At 47.8% G+C, this 27,373-nt stretch overlaps 8 protein-coding genes across 8 annotated transcripts; 3 read left to right on the forward strand and 5 right to left on the reverse strand.

The window, feature by feature from the left end:
* Positions 1-1,555: 1,555 nt before the first annotated feature.
* On the forward strand, positions 1,556-1,882 carry LAJ45_07027 (uncharacterized protein; the record flags this gene model as incomplete). Its single annotated transcript, XM_046116586.1, has 2 exons — positions 1,556-1,595; positions 1,659-1,882. 2 exons carry the CDS (start codon positions 1,556-1,558, stop codon positions 1,880-1,882), a joined length of 264 nt encoding a protein of 87 aa, XP_045970355.1.
* Positions 1,883-4,195: 2,313 nt separating this feature from the next.
* Positions 4,196-5,681, reverse strand: LAJ45_07028 (uncharacterized protein; the record flags this gene model as incomplete). Its single annotated transcript, XM_046116587.1, has 8 exons — positions 4,196-4,546; positions 4,625-4,712; positions 4,806-5,080; positions 5,209-5,220; positions 5,309-5,328; positions 5,396-5,442; positions 5,514-5,521; positions 5,670-5,681. The coding sequence occupies 8 exons, from the start codon at positions 5,679-5,681 to the stop codon at positions 4,196-4,198; spliced, it is 813 nt and encodes a 270-aa protein (XP_045970356.1).
* Positions 5,682-7,966: 2,285 nt separating this feature from the next.
* Positions 7,967-8,642, reverse strand: LAJ45_07029 (uncharacterized protein; the record flags this gene model as incomplete). The annotated part of the gene is made up of 2 exons (XM_046116588.1): positions 7,967-8,142; positions 8,234-8,642. 2 exons carry the CDS (start codon positions 8,640-8,642, stop codon positions 7,967-7,969), a joined length of 585 nt encoding a protein of 194 aa, XP_045970357.1.
* Positions 8,643-9,400: 758 nt separating this feature from the next.
* LAJ45_07030 (uncharacterized protein) lies at positions 9,401-10,082 on the reverse strand (the record flags this gene model as incomplete). Its single annotated transcript, XM_046116589.1, has 6 exons — positions 9,401-9,406; positions 9,472-9,526; positions 9,582-9,668; positions 9,741-9,785; positions 9,868-9,893; positions 10,068-10,082. The coding sequence occupies 6 exons, from the start codon at positions 10,080-10,082 to the stop codon at positions 9,401-9,403; spliced, it is 234 nt and encodes a 77-aa protein (XP_045970358.1).
* Positions 10,083-13,385: 3,303 nt separating this feature from the next.
* Positions 13,386-14,534, reverse strand: LAJ45_07031 (uncharacterized protein; the record flags this gene model as incomplete). The annotated part of the gene is made up of 4 exons (XM_046116590.1): positions 13,386-13,432; positions 13,570-13,636; positions 13,712-14,131; positions 14,184-14,534. The coding sequence occupies 4 exons, from the start codon at positions 14,532-14,534 to the stop codon at positions 13,386-13,388; spliced, it is 885 nt and encodes a 294-aa protein (XP_045970359.1).
* A 50-nt stretch (positions 14,535-14,584) lies between these two features.
* LAJ45_07032 (uncharacterized protein) lies at positions 14,585-16,637 on the reverse strand (the record flags this gene model as incomplete). The annotated part of the gene is made up of 6 exons (XM_046116591.1): positions 14,585-14,634; positions 14,702-14,987; positions 15,055-15,559; positions 15,620-16,001; positions 16,055-16,428; positions 16,615-16,637. The coding sequence occupies 6 exons, from the start codon at positions 16,635-16,637 to the stop codon at positions 14,585-14,587; spliced, it is 1,620 nt and encodes a 539-aa protein (XP_045970360.1).
* A 2,324-nt stretch (positions 16,638-18,961) lies between these two features.
* On the forward strand, positions 18,962-21,802 carry LAJ45_07033 (uncharacterized protein; the record flags this gene model as incomplete). The annotated part of the gene is made up of 4 exons (XM_046116592.1): positions 18,962-19,343; positions 19,492-20,847; positions 20,944-21,207; positions 21,276-21,802. The coding sequence occupies 4 exons, from the start codon at positions 18,962-18,964 to the stop codon at positions 21,800-21,802; spliced, it is 2,529 nt and encodes an 842-aa protein (XP_045970361.1).
* Positions 21,803-24,599: 2,797 nt separating this feature from the next.
* LAJ45_07034 (uncharacterized protein) lies at positions 24,600-26,013 on the forward strand (the record flags this gene model as incomplete). Its single annotated transcript, XM_046116593.1, has 3 exons — positions 24,600-25,043; positions 25,117-25,374; positions 25,447-26,013. The coding sequence occupies 3 exons, from the start codon at positions 24,600-24,602 to the stop codon at positions 26,011-26,013; spliced, it is 1,269 nt and encodes a 422-aa protein (XP_045970362.1).
* Between the last annotated feature and the right edge of the window lie 1,360 nt (positions 26,014-27,373).

The following is a 27,373-nucleotide window of genomic DNA, read 5'->3' on the forward strand; positions in this document are numbered from 1 at the left end:
CAGACCGGAGGGTAATGTATGTAGCACTTTACCCACAGCATTTGTAGGAGATATAATATAGGGCCTGTGGAGACTAAATGTAAACTCAGTTGATTCCACTCGTTATTTGGATAAAGTATTTCCTTGGCACCCGAGTGATATAACATGACGTTGAGTCGATGCCACATAAACTAAGAATTATACCACTAACCCTGTATTTACTCCTCCCTACTTCCTCCCACTAGCACCCTTGTGTATACCTCTTTGTCTTTTGCCTTTTTCTCTCCAAATTCACCACCTCCCCCGTGGTTCCCTTCGTATCTTCCCCTCTTCCATGAGAGGAGGAACAGGTTCCAGCCCCCTCCCCCCTTCCCCCCTCAATGAGAACTTGGTTTGTTTTCCATCACCCCACTCCGCAGTGAGAGAGGAGAATATCCCTCCAAGCGAGGAGAGGGAGAGAGGTTGTTAGGAATAAAAATGAGGCGGCCGGAAGTAAGCAAAGGTGGAGGGGAAGAGGAAAGGGGAACAGGTTTCTCCATTAATTTGAATGGTATCTCTATGACTTTGTTGAAAATCACTAGGTAATAGGCCTTTCTCCATGACCAAGGATCCGCGGGGAAAATGTTACTTCATGACTTCTCACTCGCTAGAAGGTCTGTCTCGTGGGATTGTCTGCCTCTCGCTATAATAAGTCAAAACGAGAGCAGCGGGTTTCGTATAATTGTAGACTTCACCAATAACTAGCCGTACGTTTATCCAGTTTATGTCCTTTGCTTCCTACAAGCCTCTGCTGGGTCTGCTCAACCCCCCATCGTGCATTAAAGTATGCACTACCATACGAAAATGTAGTTAAGATTGGCTAGCAGTAAAGTGGATGGAGAGATGGAAAAAAGGTAGGAGCGGAAGGAGGTGGTGGGAGTTAAGCCCGGTCCTAGCCCTGCTTTAGCTTTGGTAGCCAACAAACACAAGATTATGCGAGGGACTTATGTAATCTAGAGTAGTGTCTGGATCTCCCTATGGAGCCACCATACTTTTCACTTACATGTACTTCCTCGCATCCTCAGCTCGCCTTCCCAAAACCCACACCCACTCTGTAACTCTATTAATTATCTAACGCTGTTCGTAGCCCGGGCGCCCTTTCATGGGGAACTTCGTCTTATTGTTCCCATTTAGCGCTCATATCACCAAACACAAAATATGACCCGAGCCGTACGATAAATCTACAGCATTGTGATAAGACATGCGCAACCCGAGGTTTAATACAATAATGATGAGTTGACAAACTGGAGGGAAGTGACTTTCCTACACAACTTATCCTGTGCACTTTCTCTCTTCCGTGTTCCCAAAGAATCTAGTTAACGGTCATTTCTAAGTGAATATACACTGGCTGAGGTGCCGACACCTGAGGTTCACTTTGTGTGAGGCCATGGAGTATCAATGACTGCGTCCAAAGTGATACTCGAATTTGCGCCCCCTAGTGCTGCGTTGTCGTGGTTCATGGTTCTCTATCATGCTCTGCTGAAATTTATTGTCCGTGTGTCTACTAGAGCAAAGGTACTCCAAATTGTTATGCGAGATGAAAATTGCTTTTCTTATCTTGTTCGAGGTTACCGCTAGTGGGTTTCACTTCCTTATCCTCGCGGCTTCTCTTGTCTTCACTTACTAAAGAACCTTGCTAGATGATGAGGATGTACTTTCGGGTTTTGGGGGTTTCCCACAAAAGGTTTTGTGCAAGATGGATCAGTATCACATCTTTGCACCAGCAGCCGAAACGTCCTTGGCATATGTCTCCCAGAAATTATTAGTGCACATTCACACGCTCGACCTTCTTTCCCCCAAGAAAGAACAACTGCGATTCGAGGCTCATAAACCCAAGCTAGCGCCCCGTATATTCTACCCTTAACGCTTCAGGCAGGCCTAACCTCTACATAAGTAGGGGCTGCCATTAGTGTGTGTGGCAAGTGCGTGCTACGCACCTTGAGATAACTACGGATGGCTTCTAGAACATCTTTATTGAAGAGAATGCCCTTCTTTTTTATCACTTTATGGCTGCTTCGAGGATGTGAGTGGAAGATTACTAGGATTTTAGTTGGCTGGGTTTGGGATGACTCCTAGAGATGCTGGGTACATACAGGTGTTTCTTTTCTTTGCAAATAATCTTAGATTCCCATATAGGTAGAGAATCATACACCTTCCAGCTTCGGTCGATCGTTAATCACATCTTCCACTAAAAATCCGACGAGCAGGAGTAGCAATGTTCCACGGCCACATAACTTTGTTATTGTCCGATTCACCTGCCCCGCCGCCTTTCTTTCGATGGTTTTTAACCCATGGGACTTGCAGGACCGGCAAGTCCTAAAAGCCACATCAAGTGATCACCCTACTACATGCAGTACTATTCATGACTGCCCTTAGCTCTTTCGCCTCCCAATCTGTGGCATGTGTTTTAACTGGGCGGCATGTCTTGACGAGTAGAGAGAGAGACAGTTCTCATTAGAGTACTACATTAGGTATCCGACACCATCAGAGCCTCGCATTTTCGCCTCAAGGTCCTTGCCTCGAGGCAGCGCTATGCAAGGGTTTCACGTGGCCCAATGCTGTCGAATTAGAGTGCGCATCGCCTGGATGACGTCAGGACCTATCAATAAGGGGGTGATGACAGTATCGGCCATATTCCAACAACTTCTTCGAAATTAAACTACTAAATAGACTTGATGTCATCGGTGGGGCACTTGAGCTTGGTTCTCTAGTTTTCATGATTCAAAAATCGATGTAGAGATTTAGTGGGAGGTCCTAGAGGTCTCAGGACAAATTCTTCCGTTGCAATTGGTATCGAGGTCAAGATATGTAGATCTTGACACACCTTAGTCATATTGAAAGGGGAATGCAGATGCTGAGTCTGCCAGAGCTGAGATTCAGTTAGTCTTGATAGAGGCAAACATAATGAGCTGAAGACGCTGGGATTTTGTTGTCGGTCTAGAGTTAAACTCACCGAGTGCGTGGCCGCAGTAATGAGTTAAACGTAAAAAAAAAAAAAAAAAAAGTGCATGGCCGAAGTTGTAGACAAATATTTCCCTCGATCGAATCGAGTGAGAAGCAATGATCCCACTTATGTCAGATAATAAAGCTTGGTACTGTACCAGATCCGCCTTACCCCCCAAGGTGCACGCCACGAACTCCAGAGTCTCGCGGTAGAGCTAATCTGAATAAATATATCCAACTATTACCAATCCTTATTAGCCTTGACTGTGACTCTATCTACAAAAACATCGTTCAATACCAGGGCTTACGAATCATATTTTCAATTGCAAACATGCCATCACATCCCACATAATTCCCAGCCACAGTTTCACGGATAATATTGATAAAGCCACGGACGGGTAACTTCATACTGAGAGCGGGGAAAAAACATCCAAACCACGAAGAAAAAGAAAAAAGAGCGTGACGTAGCATTTATGCTGCGGTCATTGGCAAAAATTTACCCCGTCAAAACTTATCACATGGCCCACGAGAATTCGATTAAAAACATTATTATTCATGATCAAGGACTGTTTTGATTTCTATCCATTCACCACGGAGAAACTAATAAAGAGCTATCTATACGCAGAAAGCCTTCCATGACAACTAAGGCAAAAAAAACCTATTTCCTATCCGTAAAATCACACACGTAATAGGGTTGGCACCGGTGGTAGATATCATGCAAGAACAAGGACGAGGCAAACAATTGGCTAATGGTGTAAAGGGTAGATAGAGGGAACGAACTGGGATTGAACACTTCCTAATAAAGGGTACTAAATAGACAAACGTGATATCTGGGGAATGGAATCAATAGAGGGGATAGGTAGCAGATAAAAAGAAATAAGAGCAAGGAATTCCGCTAACAGGAAATAAGCACAAAAAAACGGACACTTAAAAGAAGCTTGATCGAACGGGATCTTTGCTTTGGATTTCTCTGTGGCCCTCGACAAAAAAACAAGAAAATAGGACGATTCTCCCACCAAAAACAAAAACCATCCTTTCCCAGACCGTTTATATGTTTCCAACCACGAGACACCCACCAACTAATCCCTCGTTCAACTTTGCTCCTTGTTGTTTCGATGGAGCATAGAACCTTTAAACGCAAAAGAAATACACTTCTTCCACAATTCTTTTCGCATTAACTGCCCTAAAAACAACCAAATCGAACCACCTAAAGCTCAGCCAAAGATTGGTGAGCTTATTTAGACTCCTCAGCAGCAGCGGCAGGGGCGGCCTCCTCGGTCTTAGCCTCTGCCTTGGGCTCCTCCTTTGCGGCGGCGGCCGGGTCCTCAGCGTCACCTGACTCGCTTGAAGTCCACAGGGTGAGGTTGTCACGGAGGAGCTGCATGATAAGAGTGGAATCCCGGTAGCTCTCCTCGCTCAATGAGTCGAGCTCGGCAATGGCATCATCGAAAGCCTGCTTAGCGAGATGGCAAGCACGGTCGGGCGAGTTCAGGATCTCATAGTAGAAGACAGAGAAGTTCAGGGCGAGACCGAGACGGATGGGGTGGGTAGGAGTGAGCTCAGTCTGAGCGACGTCGGTGGCGTTCTAAACATGGATGGTGAGCACGTGCTCCAAAAAAAATGTTGGGGTTCAGCCACAGAGGGGAGTGGGGTATTAGGTTACCTTGTAAGCCTCGTGGGCAGCGTGGGCAGCCTCCTTTCGCTTATCGCCAGAGGCAAACTCGGCGAGATAACGGTGGTAGTCACCCTTCCTATATCACATTGAGAGAGAAAATTAGTTTCCTATTGCCAAGAAATAAAAGAGGGGGCCTGTCAGATTGGTGATGGGATTGGGGTGAACATACATCTTGTGGTAGAAAACTTTTGACTCGCCAGACTCGGCCTTGGGGATCAAGGACTCGTCAAGAACGTTGAGTACATCGCCACAGACCTGCTCCAGTTCTGTCTCGATCTTTTGACGGTATTCACGGATCTTTCCAACGTGCTTGTCGGAGCCCTTGGTCTCCTCCTTCTGTTCGATGCTGGAGATAATTCTCCAGGACGCACGTCGGGTTCCGACAACGTTCTTGTAGGCAACAGACAGGAGGTTGCGCTCATCGACAGTGAGTTCACCGCCAAGCTGTTAAGAAAACTAGGTGTTAGTCCTTGCCCCAAACAGAAAAAAAGGGGCACCATCGCGGAACTGATAATTAAACCAATCTGATATGCTCATAAGGGGGTCCCAAAGTTCTGAGGATACTTATGTACCTTGGCAACTTCCTATAATTCAATGAGTTAGTATATAGTCTCTTGTGGATCGTAGCCTTCGCAGGTGATGTAGCAAAAGCGGGGTTAGGGGGAAGCATACCTTCATGTAGGTGACCATCTCTGAAAACAATCGAACCAAGCGATTAGCAAACGGAATATTCATAACGCCTGAAAGTAGAGGACAAACCGTCATAACGCTCGGCCTGCTCGCACAGCCTGGCGAGGAAAGTCTTGCTGCATAGAGGTTTAGTGACTGATTAAGGGGAAGGATAATGGTTCGGAGATATCTCAGGGTCAAAAATTACCTCTCACGCTGTTTGAAGAAAAAAACGAAATACACATATTAGCAAAGTTCATGGTACATCTTTTTGGATGATCAAAAGTTCGAAAGGAGGGGTTGAGGAGGAGGGGTTGCGATGCAAGGGCGAGCAAAGTACACAACAACGACGACCGCAACTCACCTCAGTAGTCATGTTTTCTAGAAAAGAAGTTTGGATTGAGGATTAGTAGAATTTGGTTTGGAAGGTAGATTTAGGATGGATTAGGGGGTTGAGTTGATGGTGTTGATGAAGAATGTGATGGATGATGGAGAAGGTATGGGGAATGGATGGGGGGAGTAGAAGAAGAGGTGGGTTGTTGTTGTAGTGGGGGGGAGAGAGAGTTGTAGTGCAGTGAAGTGACGGAGTTGGAAAGAGAGCAAGAAAGGAGGCGGAGGGCGCAGACACCAGCGCTCAGATATTGATGGAAAGAGAAAGAAAAGCGGGCGGTGGACCAGGTCAGAGACCGAGCGAGTAGTCGTCGTCCTATGCTGATGTGTGGCTCGGCAGGACCAAGCAGCGACAGGAACATCGTCGCTGTGCTGCTAAGTTGCTGGGTGCTGCCCCTCCACCTCCCATATTTTCAACACAAACAACGCTCACAATTAAAAATAACTACTGTTTGCCTGATCCTAGCTGCTATCTAGAAATCCTTTATCGCTCCCAGATGTCTCGCCCATTTTTTTTGGCCATCATCATGCGTCTCCAGACGTCATTCTCTCCCATCCCAGCCAATCCCAATTCCCGCTGATGAGCATCCTCTTCTCTCTGGATAAAGCAAAGGGCAGAAGTTTCAGCAAATTGCAATGCAGGGACCGAAAATGCAGCGAGGGAAGTTGTTGTTTTTCCGCTTTCCCCCCTCCCCTCACTCTTCAACTCCTTCAAACTCAGGTATTATTTAGGTGTAGATAGTGTGTAGGGTAGGTAGTGGAGAGGAGATAGCTGGTAAGAGCTGATCCTGCTTTGCTTTGACTTGCATTCCTGACAACCTTCCTACCCCAAACGAGACAACTTTGCCTGCCCTGTCCTGCCCGATGAGGTTCCCGGAATCCCCCACACGTGGTTCTGGGTTTCCCGAACAGCGTCCCGCCATGGCCTTTTGTTATTTATTTTTCTGCGGGTTCTGGAAGGAACGGCGGCTCGAGCTCAGCTCACGTGGTACACTGATTCGATTTGCACGTACACCGCTGTGAAATAATATATCAGGTTCAAGCCGCTCGAGATAGAAGCTCTCCTCTCTACCAGTATCAATGTCACCACTACTATTGCTATTATCACCACCACAAATATAGGGAGAGAGATAGAGATTGTGTGCAGCCGGTGTGGCGCTACTGTTACGCATCCTAAACAGCGATGCAACGTGAAGTAAAACCCACATGAGGAGGGGAGACTTGAGCGATCTGTTCTAGTCACGCAGTGCAATTTGGAATATGGGTGGTGGTTATATTACCTTCCGCGAGATAAATCCCGGTGAAAAGAGATTTATGATCGTTTCGAGCCATACTGTTGGTAAGGATCGTGGGCATGCCAGCACTAAACTCCAGTGCCCGGGGTACAGAGAGCCTGGAGCTTTTTGAAGGGAAATCCTGTTTTGTTTATCTAGAGTGGAGGTTGCAACTCCTACCATCCTCTTCTTACACGGCGCTTCACACGAGTATGAGTATTTCTCACCCTGGGGATATTGGATGATCGTGGTACCAGGTAGTTTAATAAAGCAGATATAGCACTTAGATTAGATGTCCCTGCCTGCGACTAGATTGTCCTATCGATATCCGACTCTGCAGTAGAGGAAATGCATACAAAAAAGAGCCATTCCAGCTCGAATCGAAAAAGCGGGAAGGGAAACAGTTAAACCACCGGATGTGAAACCGCAAACAAAACAATGAACTCCAATGGAAATGATAGCGAGTGTCATCTCTACATGCTCCTCAGCCCCTCCTTCCTTCTCCCCACTCTGTGTGTGTGCCGCTTCCGCTCCGTGAAATTTCATGCAAAATAAAAATCCTTGCCAAAAAACAAATTTAACTACAAAATTGTAACTGCACCAATCATGAGTTATCATGCTCAGACCCAACCAAGCAAGCAAAGAATAATAGTAAGCACCAAAAGCGAATCAAATCATATTTCCTAATTTCCCCCACCAGCTCCCCACCCCAAGAACTCCGTTATCACTAGCTAGCTACTGTTACATATCATCGTTATCGTCCAGGGCCATAAGTATTGGTCTTAAGGAACGTATTCCACTATCGTCAAAAACTATTCGTACACATCGTCATAAATTTTTTTGAGTTGCTGTTTTTTGTTTTCCATTTTTTATATATATAAAAACCGACTTGATTGTTCGTAACGTTCGGGTCCAGCACGAGGTTCGAAAGCGACGGTGGTGTTTTGTATCTTCCTCTTCTTCTCCGGGTCGGGTCGTCTCTGTTCGATAGGAGTATTTAATCGAAATAGAAATCTCCCTTGAGCATGCGTTCCTGCATCGGATCCACGGTATTGCTCCGCTTCGGCATAGTATTTACTGGCTCGGGCATGGTAGCGATAGACTGTCTACGCTGCTGGCCCGCCTCATCTCCCTGGCTGATCGAGTTTGACCTCCCGCTGTCACCCCAGAACCCTATAGAAGCACCACCAGTCAGTACAACCGCAACCATAACCGCAACCATAAATGCAACCATAAACGCAACCACGGGAATTGATCAACTAACCTCTTGCAACCGTCGGGGAAGCAGCACCAGTTGGCACCCTCCCTCCTGGAATCCTGATATCCCTCAACGCTCTTGCCCCAAAGCTCAACCTCCTCGCAAACGGCTGGGTCGGGCCCTCATCGTCCTCCACGGCGTTCTCGTCGACCACCGATGACGCCGCAGAAGATACCGATGCAATTGAGCCCCGGCGAATGGGCATCTGTGCCTGGATCCGTGGCGGAGATGTTCCAGTGATGCCTGAGGAAATACTCATACGGCGACGGCTATTGGCCGCGGACGAAATGGGCCCTGGGTAGGCTGCGGCTGTGGTGCTACGGCTGGACGAGAATAAGTCCGTCAGACCGCGGGAAAGGCTGCCACGGCGGGGCTGCTGCTCGGTGGGCTGGTCGTTGGCGTGGGGTGCAGACATTATGATTATAAAGAATAAGTGATACGGGTTAAAGGTTTCTTAGACGGTAGGTTATTGAGTGAGATTGTAATTGTTTTTTTATTATCTTCCTTTCTTTCTTGTTTGCTTGCTCGAAACTAGGTGAGGTGGCAGGACGGATTTATAGAAAGTTGATTTCTAGCCAAAAGATTGAAAGTCGGGATTCGGGAAAAAAGCAAGCTGAATTCAAATCGGGGATCGACTATCCGTCTACTCGAACGATAATGGTATGATTGGGGGGTTGATCGAGGGGGTGTGTCCTTTGTGCTTAGACAGGTAGGTGAGTGAGTAGGTGGGCCCGGTTGGTATGTAATGCGTGAAGGATTTAATGTACGTAGGCGCTTTCAGTGGGTATGCAGAACTGTCGAGGTTCGATTATACAGCAGATGTGTCCGAATGACTGGTGACGAGTGAGGATCTCAAGCGGGGGACGGAAGGGGGTTTTTGTACCCCATATCAAAACCCACAGAGGGGGGGGGGTGGGTGGAAGGGCAAGATTGGCACGACGTATGATAACACACCTCACCTACTAACTTGAGTAGTAGAGCCTTACGACACCCCCAATTGTCCAGCTATCTATCGTGAAAGAGCTAAGGATAACCAGAGTACGGTAAGGGTAGGTAGACCTTCGATCGTGGTGGGCATGACGGCGTTTCAATTGAGGGTGATGATCAACAATCTACAGTCTAAGAAGGGGAAGGGTCAACGGCCCAATTGCTTGCCTCCAGACTACTCCACGACTAGAACTGACTTGCACTTGAGCTACCTGTACCACGAGTAATTCAAAAAGAAAAGAGGTGTGTGGGTTTACATATTGCGGGCGGTGGCTTTTTGCGTCTATGATATCTACCGAACCCTCATTGTAACTGTACGATAAAGCGAGTCTGGATCACCGTTTTAGCAGCAAAAGAACAGATTTACCACAAGATAATGGAAAGTTCAAGCGATAATGAACGCAATGTATTAGCAATTGAGAGAGGAGGCCGGGGGGGATAAAGGAGGCAGAGCCTACATGTAGCTTCCAGTCAATCAAATCAATGCTGCAGTCAGACTACAATTAGAGTACCGTACATTACATACATTGCACATATTCCAGCACTCCATGTAGCACACAAAATTGTTACCCTTCAAGAAAAGGAGATACAATATCGTAAAGTATCAGTACATACTCGAAGATAAGGGCACGCTGCTTTGGTGCTGTGCTCACCTATTTTCAACAGACGTGCATTGTACCTGTACCTCAAGACACTAGTGCTGCACCATCACCTGCCTGCCTGCTTGCCTGCCTGCTAGACCCCACAATTACAGTTTTCCCCGCACTTTCCTTTCAGTCGCAACGCGTTTTGCCTTTGCCACCAGACCAAGTCGGGCCAAAAACACGGTGCTAAAGAAAGGTGTCCAACGAACCAAGCAACCATCCATCCATCCACTCCACCCCCCACAACGACGACGATGAATCTGTCTGACTTTCCCTGCCTTCCCCCTTCTTTCTTCCTTCCACCGTTTCCTCCTATCAAATTGAGCTGCCAGGCAGCCCAGTGTCTGGCCCGTCTCTGATCCTCTCCTTCGGATCCGATTGAAGACAGTAGCTTCCGAGAGAAAGGGAAAAAGAAAGGAAAACTGAAAAGTGTAAATAATCGATTCTGGGCATAAAGCTTCGTGCCGACGGCTGCTGGCTTGGCCTCTTTCCCTCTCTCTCCAGTAACAAAAAGAAATAAATATAATCAACCGCCAAACCGCAGTATGTCTGTACCACGGACGACCGGTAACTACTGCTCACAATTGGGAAAGAAAAAAAAATACCTACTTACATACACTACATCGACATCGGACATCACCTCCTCAAGCGTGCTGTGCGATTAGCAACCATGGTCCCTGATCTCCACTAACGACATTTCTTTGTCTTTGGTCTGCTTCAGAAGTCCTACAACACATTCCATACTAAACCCAACCTACAATGCCTACGGTGAAGTGGCAGACATATTGGCACGTACGTACAGTAGCTTCTCAGGTGATTTCATAGATAGCGGAGGGAGGTAGAATATCTAGCAAAAACCCTCTACGTGCACATCTGTTACCTATGATACATGATGTACTAGCAAAGAAGGAGAGAAGAGAAAAAGACTGGACCCCATTATTGTTAATTCTTGTGCCGCTTGACTCTATCACCAGCCAGCCCCCTGGTTCTGACTTACTCCTCCGCCTTAGAGGGAAAGGCTAGTCTACCGACCTGTATGTATCATGTAGAGTGAATCACTGATCATCGCCGCCGTTGAACGCACACCCACCTCACATGCGTGCCCCAATCAACACCCTACCAAACAAAACGACTGCCTTTCCCTCCGTTCCATCAAACAAACAAAAAACAGGGATCGAACACGACCCAACCTAGAGTAGGTAGCACAAATGAAAAGAAAGCATTTCAAAACAAACCCAATAGATTAAACCCGATTGACGATTAGGTCGATTGACGACGAACCCAAGCTTCCCTTGAGAAAGGTGCTGGTAGGCTGTACAAAGATAGAAAGATAGATGATAGAGCAGCACCAAAAAAACGTTCCAGTACCTTCCATCTACCGTCTTGGCTGTGTCTTGTATCTAGATAAAGATCTCGCCCCTACCTCGCTACCTGCCTCCAACTGACCGGGTAGAGTAAATAACCCATACATAATTCAGGGTGGAGCCTAAGTTAACCCCCGTTATGACAGCGAGCCTTGGCCTTTTTTTTTACGCCTTGCTTGCTTTTTTCTGCGTTATCTCGATCGTGCTGCCACCCTGCTGGGAAATGATCTGGCATTTTGAACTCGGAGGGCGGGTTCGTTAGCCTTCCTCCAACCTCTTGAATGCATGTTCCTTTGCGGCCATTTGTCAGCTGGAATGAAATGGCATTTGAACCACAGCAGAGTCTGGCATGGTACGATCGATACTGTAGGTATCTTATGATGATGGCGGTTAGGCTAGGCTTGCACGCTTTGTTTATTGAGTTTACAGAGCAGAACCGGTACTCTGGAAACCTTCCTAAACCATCAATACCGGGTGTATTTGGGGTTCTCGCTATTAAAGCCACCTCATCAGTGTCGACCAATCCCTAAAAAGAGTTTAAACATCTGCATAAGGTTCTTCCTCGTAGAGTAACATTCGAGAGCGAATCAGAGCTCGACCCCGGAGCTCGACTCGCTCCGGTTGGTCCAGAGAACAAAGACAACAACTTAATACTTTTTCTACGCTTTAGAGTTTTATCCCGGAAAGCATACGCATGGTAAAGTAAAAAGTACATGTATCGTAGCGTACATGGGCGGAGCTAACCGCTGGGCTAGCTACTAACTAATCGGATTCGGACGACGGGTACTATTGCCGTAGTGTGAGTGCGTCATCAAGAATCACTCGCTGCACGTACCAGGAGGGTGGTGGGTAGTTCCGTACCGAGATGCAACCTCAAGTTCGAGAGATTGGGATAGGCAGAGAGCACTCTGCGTGTAGGCACGATTGATACATGTACATAACCTTCTACCAGGTAAGTTTAACCAGAATACATACATGTACATTAATGACTGTTGGGTGTGTGGTCCTTAGCGAGCGAGTCTCTTATCCACCAGCACCGCAAGCAGTCGGTATATCCATCATACAGAAAGGAAACTCACATATTGAGCCAAAGACTTCAAAGCACGCAATCACCGTTCAAGAGTCATGATTCATGACAGGCCGGCCAGCCCTCTTAGAAGAAAGGTCCGCGTACCTACTCCTCTTCGCTGATCTGGCCAAGCCGGAGGTATAATCTAACCGGCTATGTGGAGTGTAGAGAGACTCGTACGTAGAGTGTTAAGGAATGGTCAACACCAGATCCGTGCGCGCCGTCGGGTCACATCACTTCACGCCTTCTTGGCGGGTTCCGATATCAGATTCAGTGGGAATTACGTTTCTCTTTTTTCATGGCAAAGAGGGTTCACCACCCTTGTTTTTTGTTTTGTTTTGTTTGGGTTTCGTTTCTTTTCATTTATCGCATAAACGTTCTATGAATAGAGAGGGGTAGATTAGATACTAGAACTGATACCATATCTTTCGTTTACCCCTCCTTGCCTCCTCATCTGCGGAGTACCTATAGAAGATTCCTTATTCCCCGCATATGTCAGTTACGATACGGTACTTAAATCTTCATCTATAGATTTCCACCCCAGCTTATGTATAATCTTTACTCCCGAAAACGGCAGCAAACCCATGTGGATTAAGAGAATCCACAAATACCTAGATAAATAAAATTCACAAAACCAAAATCAAAAAGCCACGTTTTGTCGTCTTTAGCCAACTCCCGAGATTTCTACCAAACTGAACAAAAAAGCACAAGCACATTCGCTAAAGACAGGAACGATGGTATGTAGGAAACAGACGCTATCATAAAAGAAAAAATGTCTCGATCAACCAAAAGGGTTTTAATGGAGATGGCCAATTGCCAAGCCGAAGACGAATGGTGATGATTCAAATGAGGGAGAAAGAAAAAAAAAAAGACTTCGCTAGGCACTGCGGAAATAATACATCCGTTCGAACAAATACTAATGTTACTCACAACAGAAAAGATGAAACAAAGCAAGTCCCTAAATTGTAACAAAAACAAAACAGACCATAACTATGTAACTGAAAAAAAAAGGGAAACATAAAAGTAAAAAGATAAATCCGATATGACGCCGATTTGTCCGGAATTGCCTAAACCTCCATTCCATTATGTGTAGGCTAGTTCGGGATGATGGTAGCCAGCTTCTGCAAGGCAGCAATTACACCTGTAGTACGAGTAATCGTTAGCCAATCAAGTAACCACGGACCTCTTTACATCTTCATGCAGCAATCGCCAATAGAGGAAAGGATAGTCGCCAAACAGAAAAGGGAAAGTGTTGAGGGAAAAAAAAGAGTAACCCACCTGCGACACCTGTGATCGTTGCGTTGGCTTGCGTATTTTTTGTCCCCACTTTTACAGTGGTAACGCTCTTAACCTCCCCGTCAGTCGCCAGATCGTTAGCCCAGCTAAAAACTGGCTCATCATCACGTCCGTCTCCGACAACCATCAAAAAGTCCACCGCAGAACCACCCTCAGCCGTAAGTTCTAAGACGGTTTTTGCCGCCGTAGCTTTAGTCCAGTCCCTAGATTCTACCAAAACAGTACCGCCTAGGGGAACAGCATGAACACGATAGGATTCGCAAGAATCATTGACGTGATTGCAGCATTCTCCTGCCTGGCGGGCAGCAAGCGTTGAATCTTCGGATTTTTCATAATGCCAAATAAATGAGCAGTTACGCTCTTCAACAAATGTACCAGGTGTACGCTCGACGTAGTATTCGAGGATTTCCCTGACTGACTTTTTCCATGGGAGCTGCTCGTCAGCAATACGAGTCCACTGACCGCTCTTAAACTTGCGCATGAAGCAGCCGCTTTCGGCAATGAGGCCAATGTCTGGGACTCGGTGGAAGAGGCGCTCAAGTTCCTACACCACTTGTTAGATTTTACATGCATCAAGTTTTATTGAAGATGCAGACCTCTGGGGTTCTGGAGCTCATAATATAAACGATATTCCTCTCATCCAGTAATAAGTCGTGCAACACATCAAGGGTACGTTGAGGACTCGTGAGAATAATACTTGTTGGGGATCCCCAAGATGCCAACGTTCCCTCGTAATCCAATAAGAATACCCTCTTATTTGAATTCTCGTAGGCATCCACAAGAGACTTTGTTGACAACCGCGGAATTGTGGTTGATCCACAACGTTGCTGTTCGACCCATGCACGTTCCAGCTCATCCAAAAACGTTCTCAGCCAATAAGATGCAGTGTGATGCATTACGGCACTGTAGAGCTTATCCCAACGCTGCTTTTTCTCAGCCGGATCCATGGTAAGGGCTTGGTACAAAGCCGATGCACACCTGCTGTGGTCCCATGGATTCACAGATATCTCGGCGCCGTTGAAGATGGAAGCGCTCCCAGTGAATTCACTGAGAATAAGTGGGCCATGAGTTTGATCCTGACAGTAAACGTACTCATGGCTTGTGAGATTCATACCATCACGGAGACTAGTAACAACAAGTGCATCTGCGATGGTAAGAAGAGCGAGATACTGGTAGTAACTGATGTCTTGATGCAAGTACACAACGGGCTGGTAGTCAAGGGTTGCATATGCGCAGTTAATACGGGTGACGATGTCGATGACAGTGGACTGAAGTTCCACAATCGAGGTTGTTGTCAGGGCGACCTGGATCAACACAACGTTTCCAACCCACTCTGGGTGTTTCTTGAGGAACAACTCGAACGCCAACAGCTTTTGCCTAACTCCTCTGACACCATCCAACTACAATAAAGTCAAAATCAATGGTGTTTTAAGAGCTAAAATTATATATATATAGGAAAGGACGTACCTTGTCTCTGGCAACAAAAAGCTTCTTGCCAGCATATCTCGTCTTGAGTGCTTCCAGCCACTCTGTTACTTTCTCCTCCTTCCGCTTCTGGTCCAGTTGGATTGGATCAATACCGATTGGTGAGATGGATATTGTAATGAACCTGTTGTCCAACTGAACACCGTCGTTTCTGGCCTCCAAGCATAGAAGCCTGCTGCAAGTCTGTAAGAAATGGCGCGCGTATTCCTCCGTTTGAAACCCTATAAGGGTCGAACCAAGCATTCCCTCCAGAAGTTGCTTGCGATGGGCCAGGCAACGGAAGATCTCGGATGATGGGAAAGCCACGTGAAGGAAAAATCCGATTTTAGCGTCGGGGCCAAGCGCCTCGCGCACCATCATGGGAACCAAGAGAAGATGATAATCATGTACCCAGACAGTGTCACCACGTTTGTAGTCTTTGATAATGACATCGGCGACGGAACGGTTAACTGCCTCGAAATACTTCCACGAGTGATCCAGGAAAGCCCTTAAATATTATATTAGTATCTGTGGACTGGCTTGTGGAACTATATATGCGGGTACTTACTTGCTCTTGGGGTGGTCGGGGATTTGGTAATGGAAAACCGGCCAAAGAATTTCCTTGCAATAATGGTTGTAGTGGCCATCAAAATCTTTGTCGCTGGGGAAAGCTACAATTGAGTCACAATCTTCCCGAAGACGCCCCTCGATTGCAACTTTGACACTCTCATCAAGACTGTCAGTAGGGAAACCCAAAGTTCCTACCCAGGTCTTGTCATGTAAAGTTCCATCGGCAATTGCAGCTTCGACCGCGTTTTTCAATCCCCCATTTCCTTGATCTGTCCTCTCTATGTGCCAAGTTTTGCCCTTAAATGGTCTTTCCGAGGCCGATGAACGGCGTTTCTCGCGGTGTCGCGTAGGTGCTGGTGGGAGAGCAAAGTATCCGTCACCTGGACCCTGGGCATCTTCACTTATTTCAGCGGGGCCTGGGGGCTTCGTGGACGAGATTTAGGCTGGTTTAGTTTTCTCGTAAAGGAAGGCTCGCTGGGGGAGCCCAGAGGAGCATTCTCAGAATGGGCAAGCTTGAAGAAAAGTTCTTCACTTGTAGGACTTCCAGCAGCAGTTGGAGTCAATGGAGGGGTAGGCTCGTTCGTGGAAGTCAGGGATCGTCCAAGAGTTTGCAAAAGATTGGGGATCAGAGCTGGCGTCTCAAATCTGGGTGGATCCACGCGGACTGTTGAAAGTTTCATGCGGGGAGGGCTCTTGGGAGCTGCCGAATCCGAAGGCCTTTCCCGAGCTTGCTGGGGAGATCCAAATGGAGACTTGTAATTGAGGGCGTCAGGCTCATTGTCAAACTGGACGGTGTATGGAAGATGTCTGGATGAAGAACAGCGGTTGTATTAGCAACTCTGCATGATCTGCGCGAAATATAGACTCCGAGAAATGTATGCAATTTAATTTAATGCAGGCACGGAAATTCGATGCGAGATCATTGAACAGCAGGGTAATGCGGAACAACATATATCCTTCAGAAAAACACGTCTATAACATGGGAGAGCTTACAAAGAAGCCACAAAGGTAGTCATGATTGCTCTCGGAACTGTTAGCGGGCCAAGGGATGGCCGGTTGTGCCAAACTTAGTAGTGATACGTAGGTGGATGTAGTCGAACAAAGGTTTAGAGTTGCCAGTGTTTAAGCCGCAGGGAATATCAATTTCCCATATATCGTCCCCGGAGATGTTCGAATATCGACGACAGAGTGTAACAAATCGGCGGGAACGAATAAAGTTTGGGAGAATTTCGGAAGAGTGGAAGAGAAGACGATTAAATGAGAGATGGGGAATGTAATTCTGAAAGAGGGGAGACGCGGGTGAGATAGAAATAAGCTAGAGAAGACCAAGATGCCAACACCAAGGCTGAAAGAACCTCAGAGAAATAAGATGAGAGTAAATTTTTCTCAACAGACAGGGGCGTAAAAAGTTTATATATTGGCTTTGAAATCTCTGGGAAAATTACTTTGTTTGCAACTCTGGGATTCCGGGCGGGGGAGGCTTGACGTAACCTCTGTAGTCTGGCGTTCATTGCCGGTTATGGTGGCATGCTTGCTTACTTTACCATGCCAACAGAGCCAAATAGTACTACCGTGTCAGTGATCCCTGCTAATTATTGTTCTGAACCTGAGTCTCTGGGCACTCGGAACAACCTGTCAGAGGTCCCGCTCTGCTAGAAGGGGAGAATGAGGGGTGAAAAATGGTAGTGGGGAGAGGTATTAAAGCTTGTAGGCTCTTATCCATCATGCCGTTAATCCTAGCACATGTTCCAGTATATTTGCCGTGAAACAAGCTTGATAGAGGAACGAGTTTGTTTCCCTCTAATCCTCTAATCATGAGTCTTAATCAGCTGGCTAGCTGTGCAACTATGCTTATTGTAAGTGGCTAGTGGTTGGCGTGAAAAGGCCTCAGAAAAGTACTTACCTAAGTAGAAGGTACTACTGAAGAACCCTATTCCCAGCTGCGAATTTGTACTAGGGTTCATGCAAGAAATTCACTCGAATGTTTTGTTGTCTACCAATTGAAAAGGTCATTTTGCCGTCCCAAGAATTTTCAGAGCAAGTAACAGGGCGTTGTAGGGTTAGCGGTTAAGCTGATATCAACAACATTTGAATTGATCCGTGATTCGAGACGGTTCGAGTTCATAAAGAATCCCTGGTCGACCCTCTGCCCCTCCCTTGTCAGACAACACTCCCCGCAGCGGCCACCCCTTCCGTCTATCGATGAAAATAGAGACTTTGAAGCTGTCAAAAGGATGGACAAGTCACTTATCGTCGTTAAGCTTCGTTATCATACCCATGAATCTCAACGGCTTTTAGGCACCAATCGGTAGACAGGCAGTCCCGATAAACTTTCAAGTTTCCGGACGTCATAGGAAAGTTTCGCTTCACGGTTGATGGCCAAGATGCCCCCCGGTTCTGACGCAACCTGACATCGGGCCAACCGCTTTCCAAGCTTTGGGCAGCTCTTCGCCTCGCACCCTATGAACGGACAGTGAATGCCGTCCACTAAGAACATCTCGGACTGGCGCTGTAATAAATCACCAGATTAATTAATGGCCATGCTGGTAGGCGATAACGTTTATGTTGGTGAGCATGTAGGATCCTAGGACCGTATGGACCAGTCAACTATTACAGCATACGAGTCTGGAAAGGCTCTACATGCTGCTGTAGGTACAGGTAACACCGTTATGAATCTATATTTGAGCAGACAAATGGGTTTTGTGATAGAAATGCATGCCAATTACCGGCTTCGATCTTGGGAATTGCATTACCGGGCATGCGTCCACAGCTGCAGTAAGGGTTTTCAAAAACAAGTAATACGTAGAGCCGGTACCAGGTAATTGCAGCCATTACTTACTCGGGGGCATGACATTGAGTGTTACCTCTGTGTAGAGTACATTGGGGTATGGTAAACGATGACGGTACTGTGACAGACAGTAAACGGATGACATCACGAGTAAATGTCACACTTTTAAGCCTTCAGGCCTGTGATAAACCACTGAAAACAGTAGTGCCTCCCGATAAGTCAGATACACCGTCCTCCCCTGCCAAACAAGTCATTCCTCCAATAATCGGAACATCTCCAGACGCCGAGCCCAACTGTCCATTACTTATGTTATCGGTAACTTAGCGAGCAGCTTTATGACCATAGTTCCCTGCTGGTGATCTTTCACTTCGACTTCAACGGTGCACTGACGGCATCCCGCCTCTATTCCCCTGCAGTCTGTGCTATTTTATACCCTGTACTCCACATATTGATCTGTAATTCCCCGCAGCCAGCTCAATTTATATCATTTGTCTGACTTGATCGTTACACCAGTACCAATATCTATTCCAAGTTGACAAAATTAGAGCCATCATGGCAACATTATTGCACCCCCTGGCTCCCATTTCTAATATGCTGCTGCCGTTGACAAACGGCCACACTTCTCATACTCATATCCCTAGCCAGTCTGACACAACTGCAACCCCAACCCCACCTGCAACTTCCACATCCCCACATACGGCTATTTCTACTGCACCCAATAAAGATGAATTGGGCACATCTTTATCGAAAAACGGTTCACAGGGGGTGATTTTGAATAATGCAACCGCCGTGACTGACGTTAGCTCGGCCTTAAACACTCCTGCAAGAATGACCGGACCCCGAGATATGACTATGCAGACTGTATCAACTCAGACCGATAATAACAACGAATTGCAGCGTGGTACAAAGTTTTTTGCCACTACCGAACTTTACGGTAATTCTCCTGGAAAGGGGTTACCCACTTGTCCTCCTTGAAAGATAAATCACAACTCCGGTTTATTTCTCTTTCTTTTACCCTTCACATCACTACACGGAAGGGATTTTTGGTAATCTTTACTAACAACCTTCTCCTCTTGTAACAGCTGCTCACTATCTTCGCACAGCGGAAGCTCACGAGTTGCCAAGCTATCCTACCATAGGATTGCTACATCCTGAGGCTGCTGGAGCTTCGGCGGCGTTATTGGCTCACCGTGATCATAGACCGGTGGAAATCTGGAGACCAAACTCTATTGCCGCCGCTGGAGCCGCCGCTTCCCTTGCACACAGCAACCCAAAGTCCGTGAACATTTGGGAACCTGCCCCGAGTGAACCTGCGGGGAAAGCTGCTCTCCACGCCCTTGAAGACCCTTCTTTCCCGCAGCCATATACAATGCCTGAGTCATTCAAGCGTTGGTCGTTGTCTGGCGCCATAGGAGCGATGCAAAGCTCAAAGGAAAAAAGACGGCGCTCCGGATCTTCTCCGATGCCTTTGACTATTCGTCAGGAAACCGAAGCGGCCAGCGCGGGAAATAGCGCTTTGACAGCTGCAACTATTGCTCACATGCCACCTACTCGGCGTCTCTCTGTCGCCACAGGAGCAGACCCGACTTCGGAGTACGTCGCAGAAAGCAAGGTGCTCAACGCGGGCAGGGTTCCACAGCAGGATAAGCGCAAGTCGGACGTACTCCGTGCAGCCACAATTTCAATGTCTAAAAGTAGCCGCCGTACCACCTTACCTGATGTACCAAGACATGACCATTCAGCGCAATCTGTCCCTGCGACAACCCCGCCATCGAGGCGATTTAATTCAAATATCCAAGAGGCCGCTCGCAAAGTTGCAGCTGAGCGTTTAGCAAAGATAGGCTACGATACTGATCGTACACTCTCAGCTTCTCCTCTCGGGGCTCAAGCTGCTCAGACTTCGATCAACCGCTCTCATACTGTCCCCAACGCAGGATCGAGTGATATTGGCCAAGCTCGTAATACCGAAGCAGATATGGCACTTCTTCGTGGGGACATAGCGCGGGCTGATGCAAAAAAGCGTGGTGAGAACGCTTTCTTACTCATGTCTGCTGCTCAGCGAAACGTTCAAGCCAAGCTGTCGGGAATAGATAAGCAAGTCGCAGATTCTCGGGGGCTCGCGAGACGTGAAGATTGGGAACCCAGGGCCACTCAAATTGCACAGGCGGAGTCTGAAAAACGTACAGAGAACCATGGGAAGATCAGCATCGGAGGCGGCGCATATATGGCGCCGGAGGAAATCGATGCAATTGCACAAAGAAATGTACAGCCGTTGTTGGAAAATATTAATAGAAGGGCAAACGCAGAGAGGGCTAGGATAGATTCTGAAAGAGCTAGAGAATTAGAGGAACATTTGGATATTGGAGAATCAAGACGGGTGCAAGCCCTACATCAAGCAAGAGAAAGGGAGACACGTGAGGATATCCGGAGGGCTAGAGGTGTGTTTTAAAGTTTATATTTCCCCTTAACTCTACCCCTAGAGGACAAGATTGTACCCTCACCACAAGAACCACTGCTGAGAATATGTGAGGAAGCCATCGAAAAAGAGGACGAGAAACGCCGGAAAGAAGAGGAAAAGCGAGCAGTAAAGGGACGGAGACAGCCTTCAAAGATCGACAGCAGAGGTGGTGGGGATTTGGGTGGACTAGGTGATGGTAGTCCCATATCCCCCACATCACCCTTACCGGACAGCAAAGAGGGGAGGATTAGAGGGCTTTTCAATAGATTTAGAAGACGCCAAAGTCGCCAAATCAGTCGTGATGAAAAAGAGGCTGTTGCCATCAGCGCCCCGATAGGTGGTACTGCGATTGACCCTACTTTTAGTGGGGGCATGCTGCTATTTCCGAGCAGCAACACATCAATGAAGCCAGCGAAGACCGAACGGCGTTCAACAGGAGTCCGCGGCCAGAATCTGCATTCAGAATCCCCCGCCGTATATCATCGATTATAGTACCGAAAGTGAATGGAGCACCCCAAGGACCTGTAGGGATGCGGTCAGTTTCAGCAGCGGGTATGCAGCCGATAAGGACAGATGGAGGTGATAAAACTCTGGTGAGGCGTCGACATTCGTTATCTAGTATAGGGGCGGGTGGTTACCACTTTACGGTTAGGAGACGGACAGGAGACGCAGCGACCCCCGATGATCAAGGTACCAAGAAAGGCAAAGGAAAACTCCTTCGGAAAAAAACCAAGGATTTTGCCAAGATCAATGGCCGGATCTCGAGCACCGAAGATCACTCGGAGTATCCCGACGAGGCAAGGGACACATTCTCACAGCAGTCTCCAACGTTCGCACCCACGAATAGACCTTCTTCTGGTTTCTTCCCACATGATGAGAGGAGGTTTTCTGCGGGGGAAGGCAGTGTCAGCTCGAGGTTTCGGGAGGACTTGTAAGCTTGCTATATACAGGCAAGCATTTTCAAAGACGGTAAGTGCCATTATAGCCTATATTTTTATGTGTCATACACGTCGGATCTGCTTTTGGTTTTTTTTATTTATCGTCATCTTAAACTACGGTTGAATGATTTGGGAGTGGGAGGACTGAGGGAGTGGCTGCTTGTTCCTCTTTGAAATAATGATGTATGACGATGCATGTATTGCTCCTGGCAGGATTTATGCTTGATGATAATTGTGGTCATTCCTTTATATCAGTTTCTATTCTTTTGTGGCTATTTATTCTTCCTAGCGACAACAACCTCCCCATGGACGGGACGCACGATCCGATCCGGCGAGTGTTTCATTTGTATCTTGGGGATTATCTATCTGGTACATGGTGGTTCCTCTGGCCGGCTGAAGCTTCGTTTTCGAATCTTCTAATATCTGTGAATATCATTTCCGCTCTAGGGTTTTTTATTCTCTTGTATTTAATCTTAATAGATGAGAAAGACTGTCTGGGTGGCTTCCTATAAAACACAGGTTGCAAGGCTTATTCAGGTTATATGGTGGCGAGTGATATTTCATGATGGCAGTCATTTTATTGGTTGATTGATAATTCATGGCCATGATAGTCAAGGAACGACTGTCCGAACTCCACAAATCACGCATAAATGTAGCTATTTTGTAGGGACAGCTCGAGTAAGTGAAAGGGACCAGGCAGGAGATCAGGTCAGGAAAACTAGTGGCATCCTTAGAAGTCAGGTCCGGCCTGAACTAGCAGTAAACAAAAGCCCCCGACCAGTCGTAGTGATAGCTGCAACACAAGAGATTACCATCATCGTTGATAATAATTCCTCATCACAATATTGCGCCTTTGAAACATCTCGGAAATTATCTTGCCCCCCCCCCCCCCCCCGGACCACGAAAGGGATATTTGGCCATGGTGGAAGGGCCAGATGGCCGTGTTTGCAATGGCGATAAAAGTGAGGGGCTGGGCTGGGCTGGGCTGGGTTGGGTTGGGGAATGCAATGCAAGTGCAAGTGCAGCTACTCTAGGTGCAAGTGTTCCGATGGCCGGCCATGACGCCGTGGTAAATTATGTAATGCCGCCCCGAATCGGAGGCACATGCACATGCACTTCTTGAGCCGAGGAGAGCGAAGAGATTCTTCCCGATGTATGGCGCGCTCGTTATCGTGATCAACTGGGGTGGACGGTTCAGTGTTCACCCACTCGGGTCTATAGCATAGCGCCTACAGTGTAGTTTCTTTCCAACCGCCCCATTGCTAACGCTTCTCTAACGTTCCTCTGAAAACGAATCCAAGAAGCCACCATGCCACGGCGAAAGATGGGATCGGCTGTAACCAATGGGATAGGGATAGGGATTGACCGATCCGGAGCCAAAAGCCCATGTTCATAGATTCTCACTCGGACCCAAAATGCGTACATAGCCCTTTGGAGTAGATAGCATATTACGAGCCCGAAATACGTCTCCCAAATACATGTATATGACGACACTCTGTCCTGTCTAGCTCGTGGATAAGATAACGAGCTAAATACGCATCTATCAAGTGTTCTGCTGCGACCCTTTTGGACACGTGGAAGCACAACCTACCTACCAACCAACCAGCGATAGTAACCTCCAATTACAATGATCAGCGGTCGGGTTTAAACTTTAGTAGCTGCAGCTAGCACTCTACATACAGAGAGATGCTGTGACCACAGATACCTATCGGGTTTTGATACGAGCCTGTCTATTCCGCAAGTCTCAAAAGAAACAGAAGGATCCCGGAGATATCCGCATTGCAGCCTCCCTGGTCAATGCCCCATGCTTCCTAGGAGATGCGAGAGATATTACTTGAGCGAGACGGATAGCCATACACAGGGACAGAACACGGAAAGATCTATCTGCAGCTGGTGAGTGAGTCTCACCCTGGTCTGCTGGAGGCTTTTCAAGGTATGCTTGTTGAAACTAATAATAGCTATAGCTAGAGATACCCAGGAGCAGCTCTAGCTGCCAATCGGTCTTTCTTTCCCTGTGTATCTACTGGAATTGAGTGGTTCGAGCGAGGCGAGGTTAAGATACTTGGAATCATCATCTCCAAGTATACCCCACACCCCACATCCCACACCCCCGGGGTGCCTTAGAGCTCCAAATAGCTCTTACACTAAGACTGCTAGCTAGCCCCCGTGAAGCCTTCTCGCAGTCAAATTTTTCCCGTCGACCTTTTGGAAAAACAGATTTGGGTGATCGTGATATATGCTACTGCCCCGAAACTACAGCCCACCAAGGAACTATGTATCTATGGCTTCGATCTTCCCCGGGTAGATTTGGGGGAATTTGGCAGCCGGCGGAAAGAGTTATCGACATGGACGACGCAAGATATAAACAAGAGTTAATTGTTGGTGTCGTGATAGGCTTTATCCAGGACCTCAAAGGTGCGAGCGCAGCGGTTAACTCACTGCTCCAATGGATTGAACGGGAATTCCAAACATTTACTACATGTAGTAGCTGTAGAGCTTTGAGCCCCCTACTCTTACTCCAGAGTGGCCAGTTCAACGGTGTCCAGCTATCCATTGGTGGATCGGAGAATTTACCACGTCCTAACCACGCCGTCCTAACCACACCGGGCGAACTAACCATAGTCCCGAGCCCTAACCCACACAAAACCCTTGTCCCGCCAAGTCCCGTCTCCTGCACCGACTGGTCTGTGCGCAACAAAAAAAGTTTCTGCAGGCCCTGGAAAAAAAAGTTCACACACTTAGCAACGTTAAGAAAAAATTACTATTCAACCCCCTCCATAATTAACAAACCAAAATGTCACCCGAAGACCCATTCGCAGGAATCAACCCTGCGCGCCTGGCGCTCATGCAATCGGGGCCTTCTCGTGCGGCCGACCACGCACCGGCAGCAGGCCGACGAGGCGGTAGAGGCGGCGGCGGGGGCGGCAGAGGCGGTGGAAGAGGCTTCACGACCCGCGGAAAGGGCAGGAAGGGGTATGGGCGGAATGCAAAGTCGGGCGATAATGCTAACGACATTGCGATTGCGTCGCCGCGGCTCGCGCTGTCTGTTGAGCCTGAAGCTGCTGCGGAGGTGGAGACGTCGGCGCTGCAGAGGAGGGCTGCGCTGAAGAACGGTAACGGTGGGCCACCGGCGAGGAAGGAGAGTGCGCCCAATGGCACCGCTGCGGGGGAGAAGAAGGAGGCGGAGACGGAGGGACGGGAGAAGAAGAGGAAGAGGGAGAGGGAGGAGGAAGTCGAGGTTGGTTCTTTTTTGTTGTATGGTGATCATTGATAGCGAAGATTTTAACAGTATGGTGTGGGTGCGTGTATAGCCGGTGAAGGAGAAGAAGAAGTCGAAGAAGTCGAAGAAATTAAAGACGGAAGAGACACCAGCTACGAATGGCACCTCGACCAACGGCACCTCGGAGAAGAAAGAGAAGAAAGACAAGAAATCCAAGAAGGACAAGAAAGATAAATCCCCAGCCTCCACCGACTCCACCGACTCCACCGACAGCCCAGAGCCAAAGCTCTCAAAGGAGGAGCGGAAGGCCGCTAAGAAGGCCAAGAAGTCAGAGGAGGATTCTCCAGAGGTTTGTGTGAAACTATAGTTGGGTGGGGTGGGGTGGGTTGGTGTGTGTGGAGTACTGATTGTGGTGATTCAGAAGTCGAAATCGAAGCGGAAGACCGAGAAAGAGGACTCGAACGGCGGCGAAAAGCGCAGGAAGGTAGAGAAGGAGGCGGCGACCCCGGTAAAGGAAGATAAGGAGGAGAAGAAGGACAAGAAGGACAAGAAGGAGAAAAAAGACAAGAATGAGAAGAAGGATAAGAAGGAGAAGGAAGAAAAGGTAGAGAAGGAAGAAAAGAAAGACAAGAAAGAAAAGTCCGCCGACAAGTCCGAAAAGAAAGATAAAAAGGACAAAAAGGAAAAGAAGGAAAAATCCGACAAGAAGCAGAAGCCCACCACCTCCTCAACCCCCGAACCCATCACCACCACCGCCGCAAGCACCGTCTGGGACGCCTCCGAGCTCAGTGGTGACGCCGCCCGAAAGTCCAAGTTCCTCCGCCTGCTCGGCGCCAGCCCCGCCGCCGCCGCCACCGCCGCAATCGCGAGTAGTACAGCCAAGGACTCTGTATCAAAGAGGGAGAAGGAGCTCGAGAAGCAGTTTGAGACGGGGATGAAGATGAAGAACGAGCAGGGCGCGAAGAAGAGGGGGCTGGGAGCTTTGTAGAATATAAATATTGTGGATCATGAGCCCGATATTATGGTATCGAGTGTAATATTTAAAAATGTTTTTTTTCTTCTATTCTAGGCTATTCTATTCTTTTCCTGTTCTGTTCTTTTGGATTTTGCATTGTGTGCGTGCGTTGTTTTTATATTTATGAGAGAGAAGAAGAGAAGAAAAAAAGGGTAGGCAGAGAGTGGGAGTGAGAGTGAGAAAGTATGATACACCCCCGGCCCGGCCGGCCGAGTGACTGTGATGTAGGACACATAGGCCACAACCCTTGATGAGGCCACAACACATCTACATGTAATTCGCATCTAGCTCTCTTCTTTCTTTTGTGTGGGATGGCTGCCGTCCCGAGTACCGGCGCAGACCAGATATGTAGCTGATTTTCTCACTCATAGCAGCAGTAGTAAGAAAAGAAGTATAATAATAATACATTAACACCCCGAAACGAAACGAAACGGAAAAGAAAAAGAAAATAACAAAAAAAGAAAAGAAAACCCCCATTTTACTCTCCCCCCACACAGCTCCCATAGCTCTCTAGCTAGCTTCCCCAGCTCTCCTAGCTAGCTAGCTAGCTCTCCTAGTAGCCACCTAAATCAGAGCTCAGCTCTAGAAGAACAGCCGGATAAGCTCAAACATGATACCGCCAAACACCACAAACGCCAGCATGACTACATTCATCCCATGTTCTCAATTAGCTTCAATCCACACACAACCCACAATACGGGGGGAAGAAGAAGAAGAAGAAGAACGTACTCAGCCAGATGGGCGACACGGGCGACTTGAACTTGTGGCGCTTTGCGAGCGCGGCGTCGGGCTTGCCGCGCTTGCTCTCTTCGCGCTTGGCGAAGCGCTCGTTTGCTTTGCGTTGCTGGGGGGTTTGCGCCTGTGGTTTGTTAGTTTGCTGTATAGTTTTGTTTTCGGGGGTTGCGGGTGTGGGGAGAGCAGGTTCTTGGGGGGGGGGGGGGGGTGTGAGAGAGGCTGTTGGGAGGAGAGCTCGGGAGAGGTGGTAGGAGGCAGATCATCTAGAGGGGACTTACCATTGCTTCTGTTTCAAAACTGCTGTGGGTTTCTGTTCTGTCTCGACCGTAGATTGTAGAGTGTGCGTGCGTGTAAAGAGGTTTGCAAAGTAGCTGAGAGTAGATCTGTTTGTCTGTCTGTCTATCGTTTGTTTGTTCTATCCGTCCGTCAGTCCCTAGAGGACAGCAGGCACAGGCGTGGATTTAAAGGCCAACGGGGTTACGGGGTTAGGGGTCGCAGTCTGACAGGAGGACACCTAACAGTTACAGTTACTTAATTTACCGAGTCATTTCATCCACTCACCCACAACCCACACAACCTGGCTGGTAGTCATTGCCAA

Source organism: Morchella importuna (assembly GCF_003444635.1).
Source record: "Morchella importuna strain M04M26 chromosome Unknown Morimp01GS021, whole genome shotgun sequence".
In the NCBI taxonomy this organism is placed as follows: Eukaryota; Fungi; Ascomycota; class Pezizomycetes; order Pezizales; family Morchellaceae; genus Morchella; species Morchella importuna.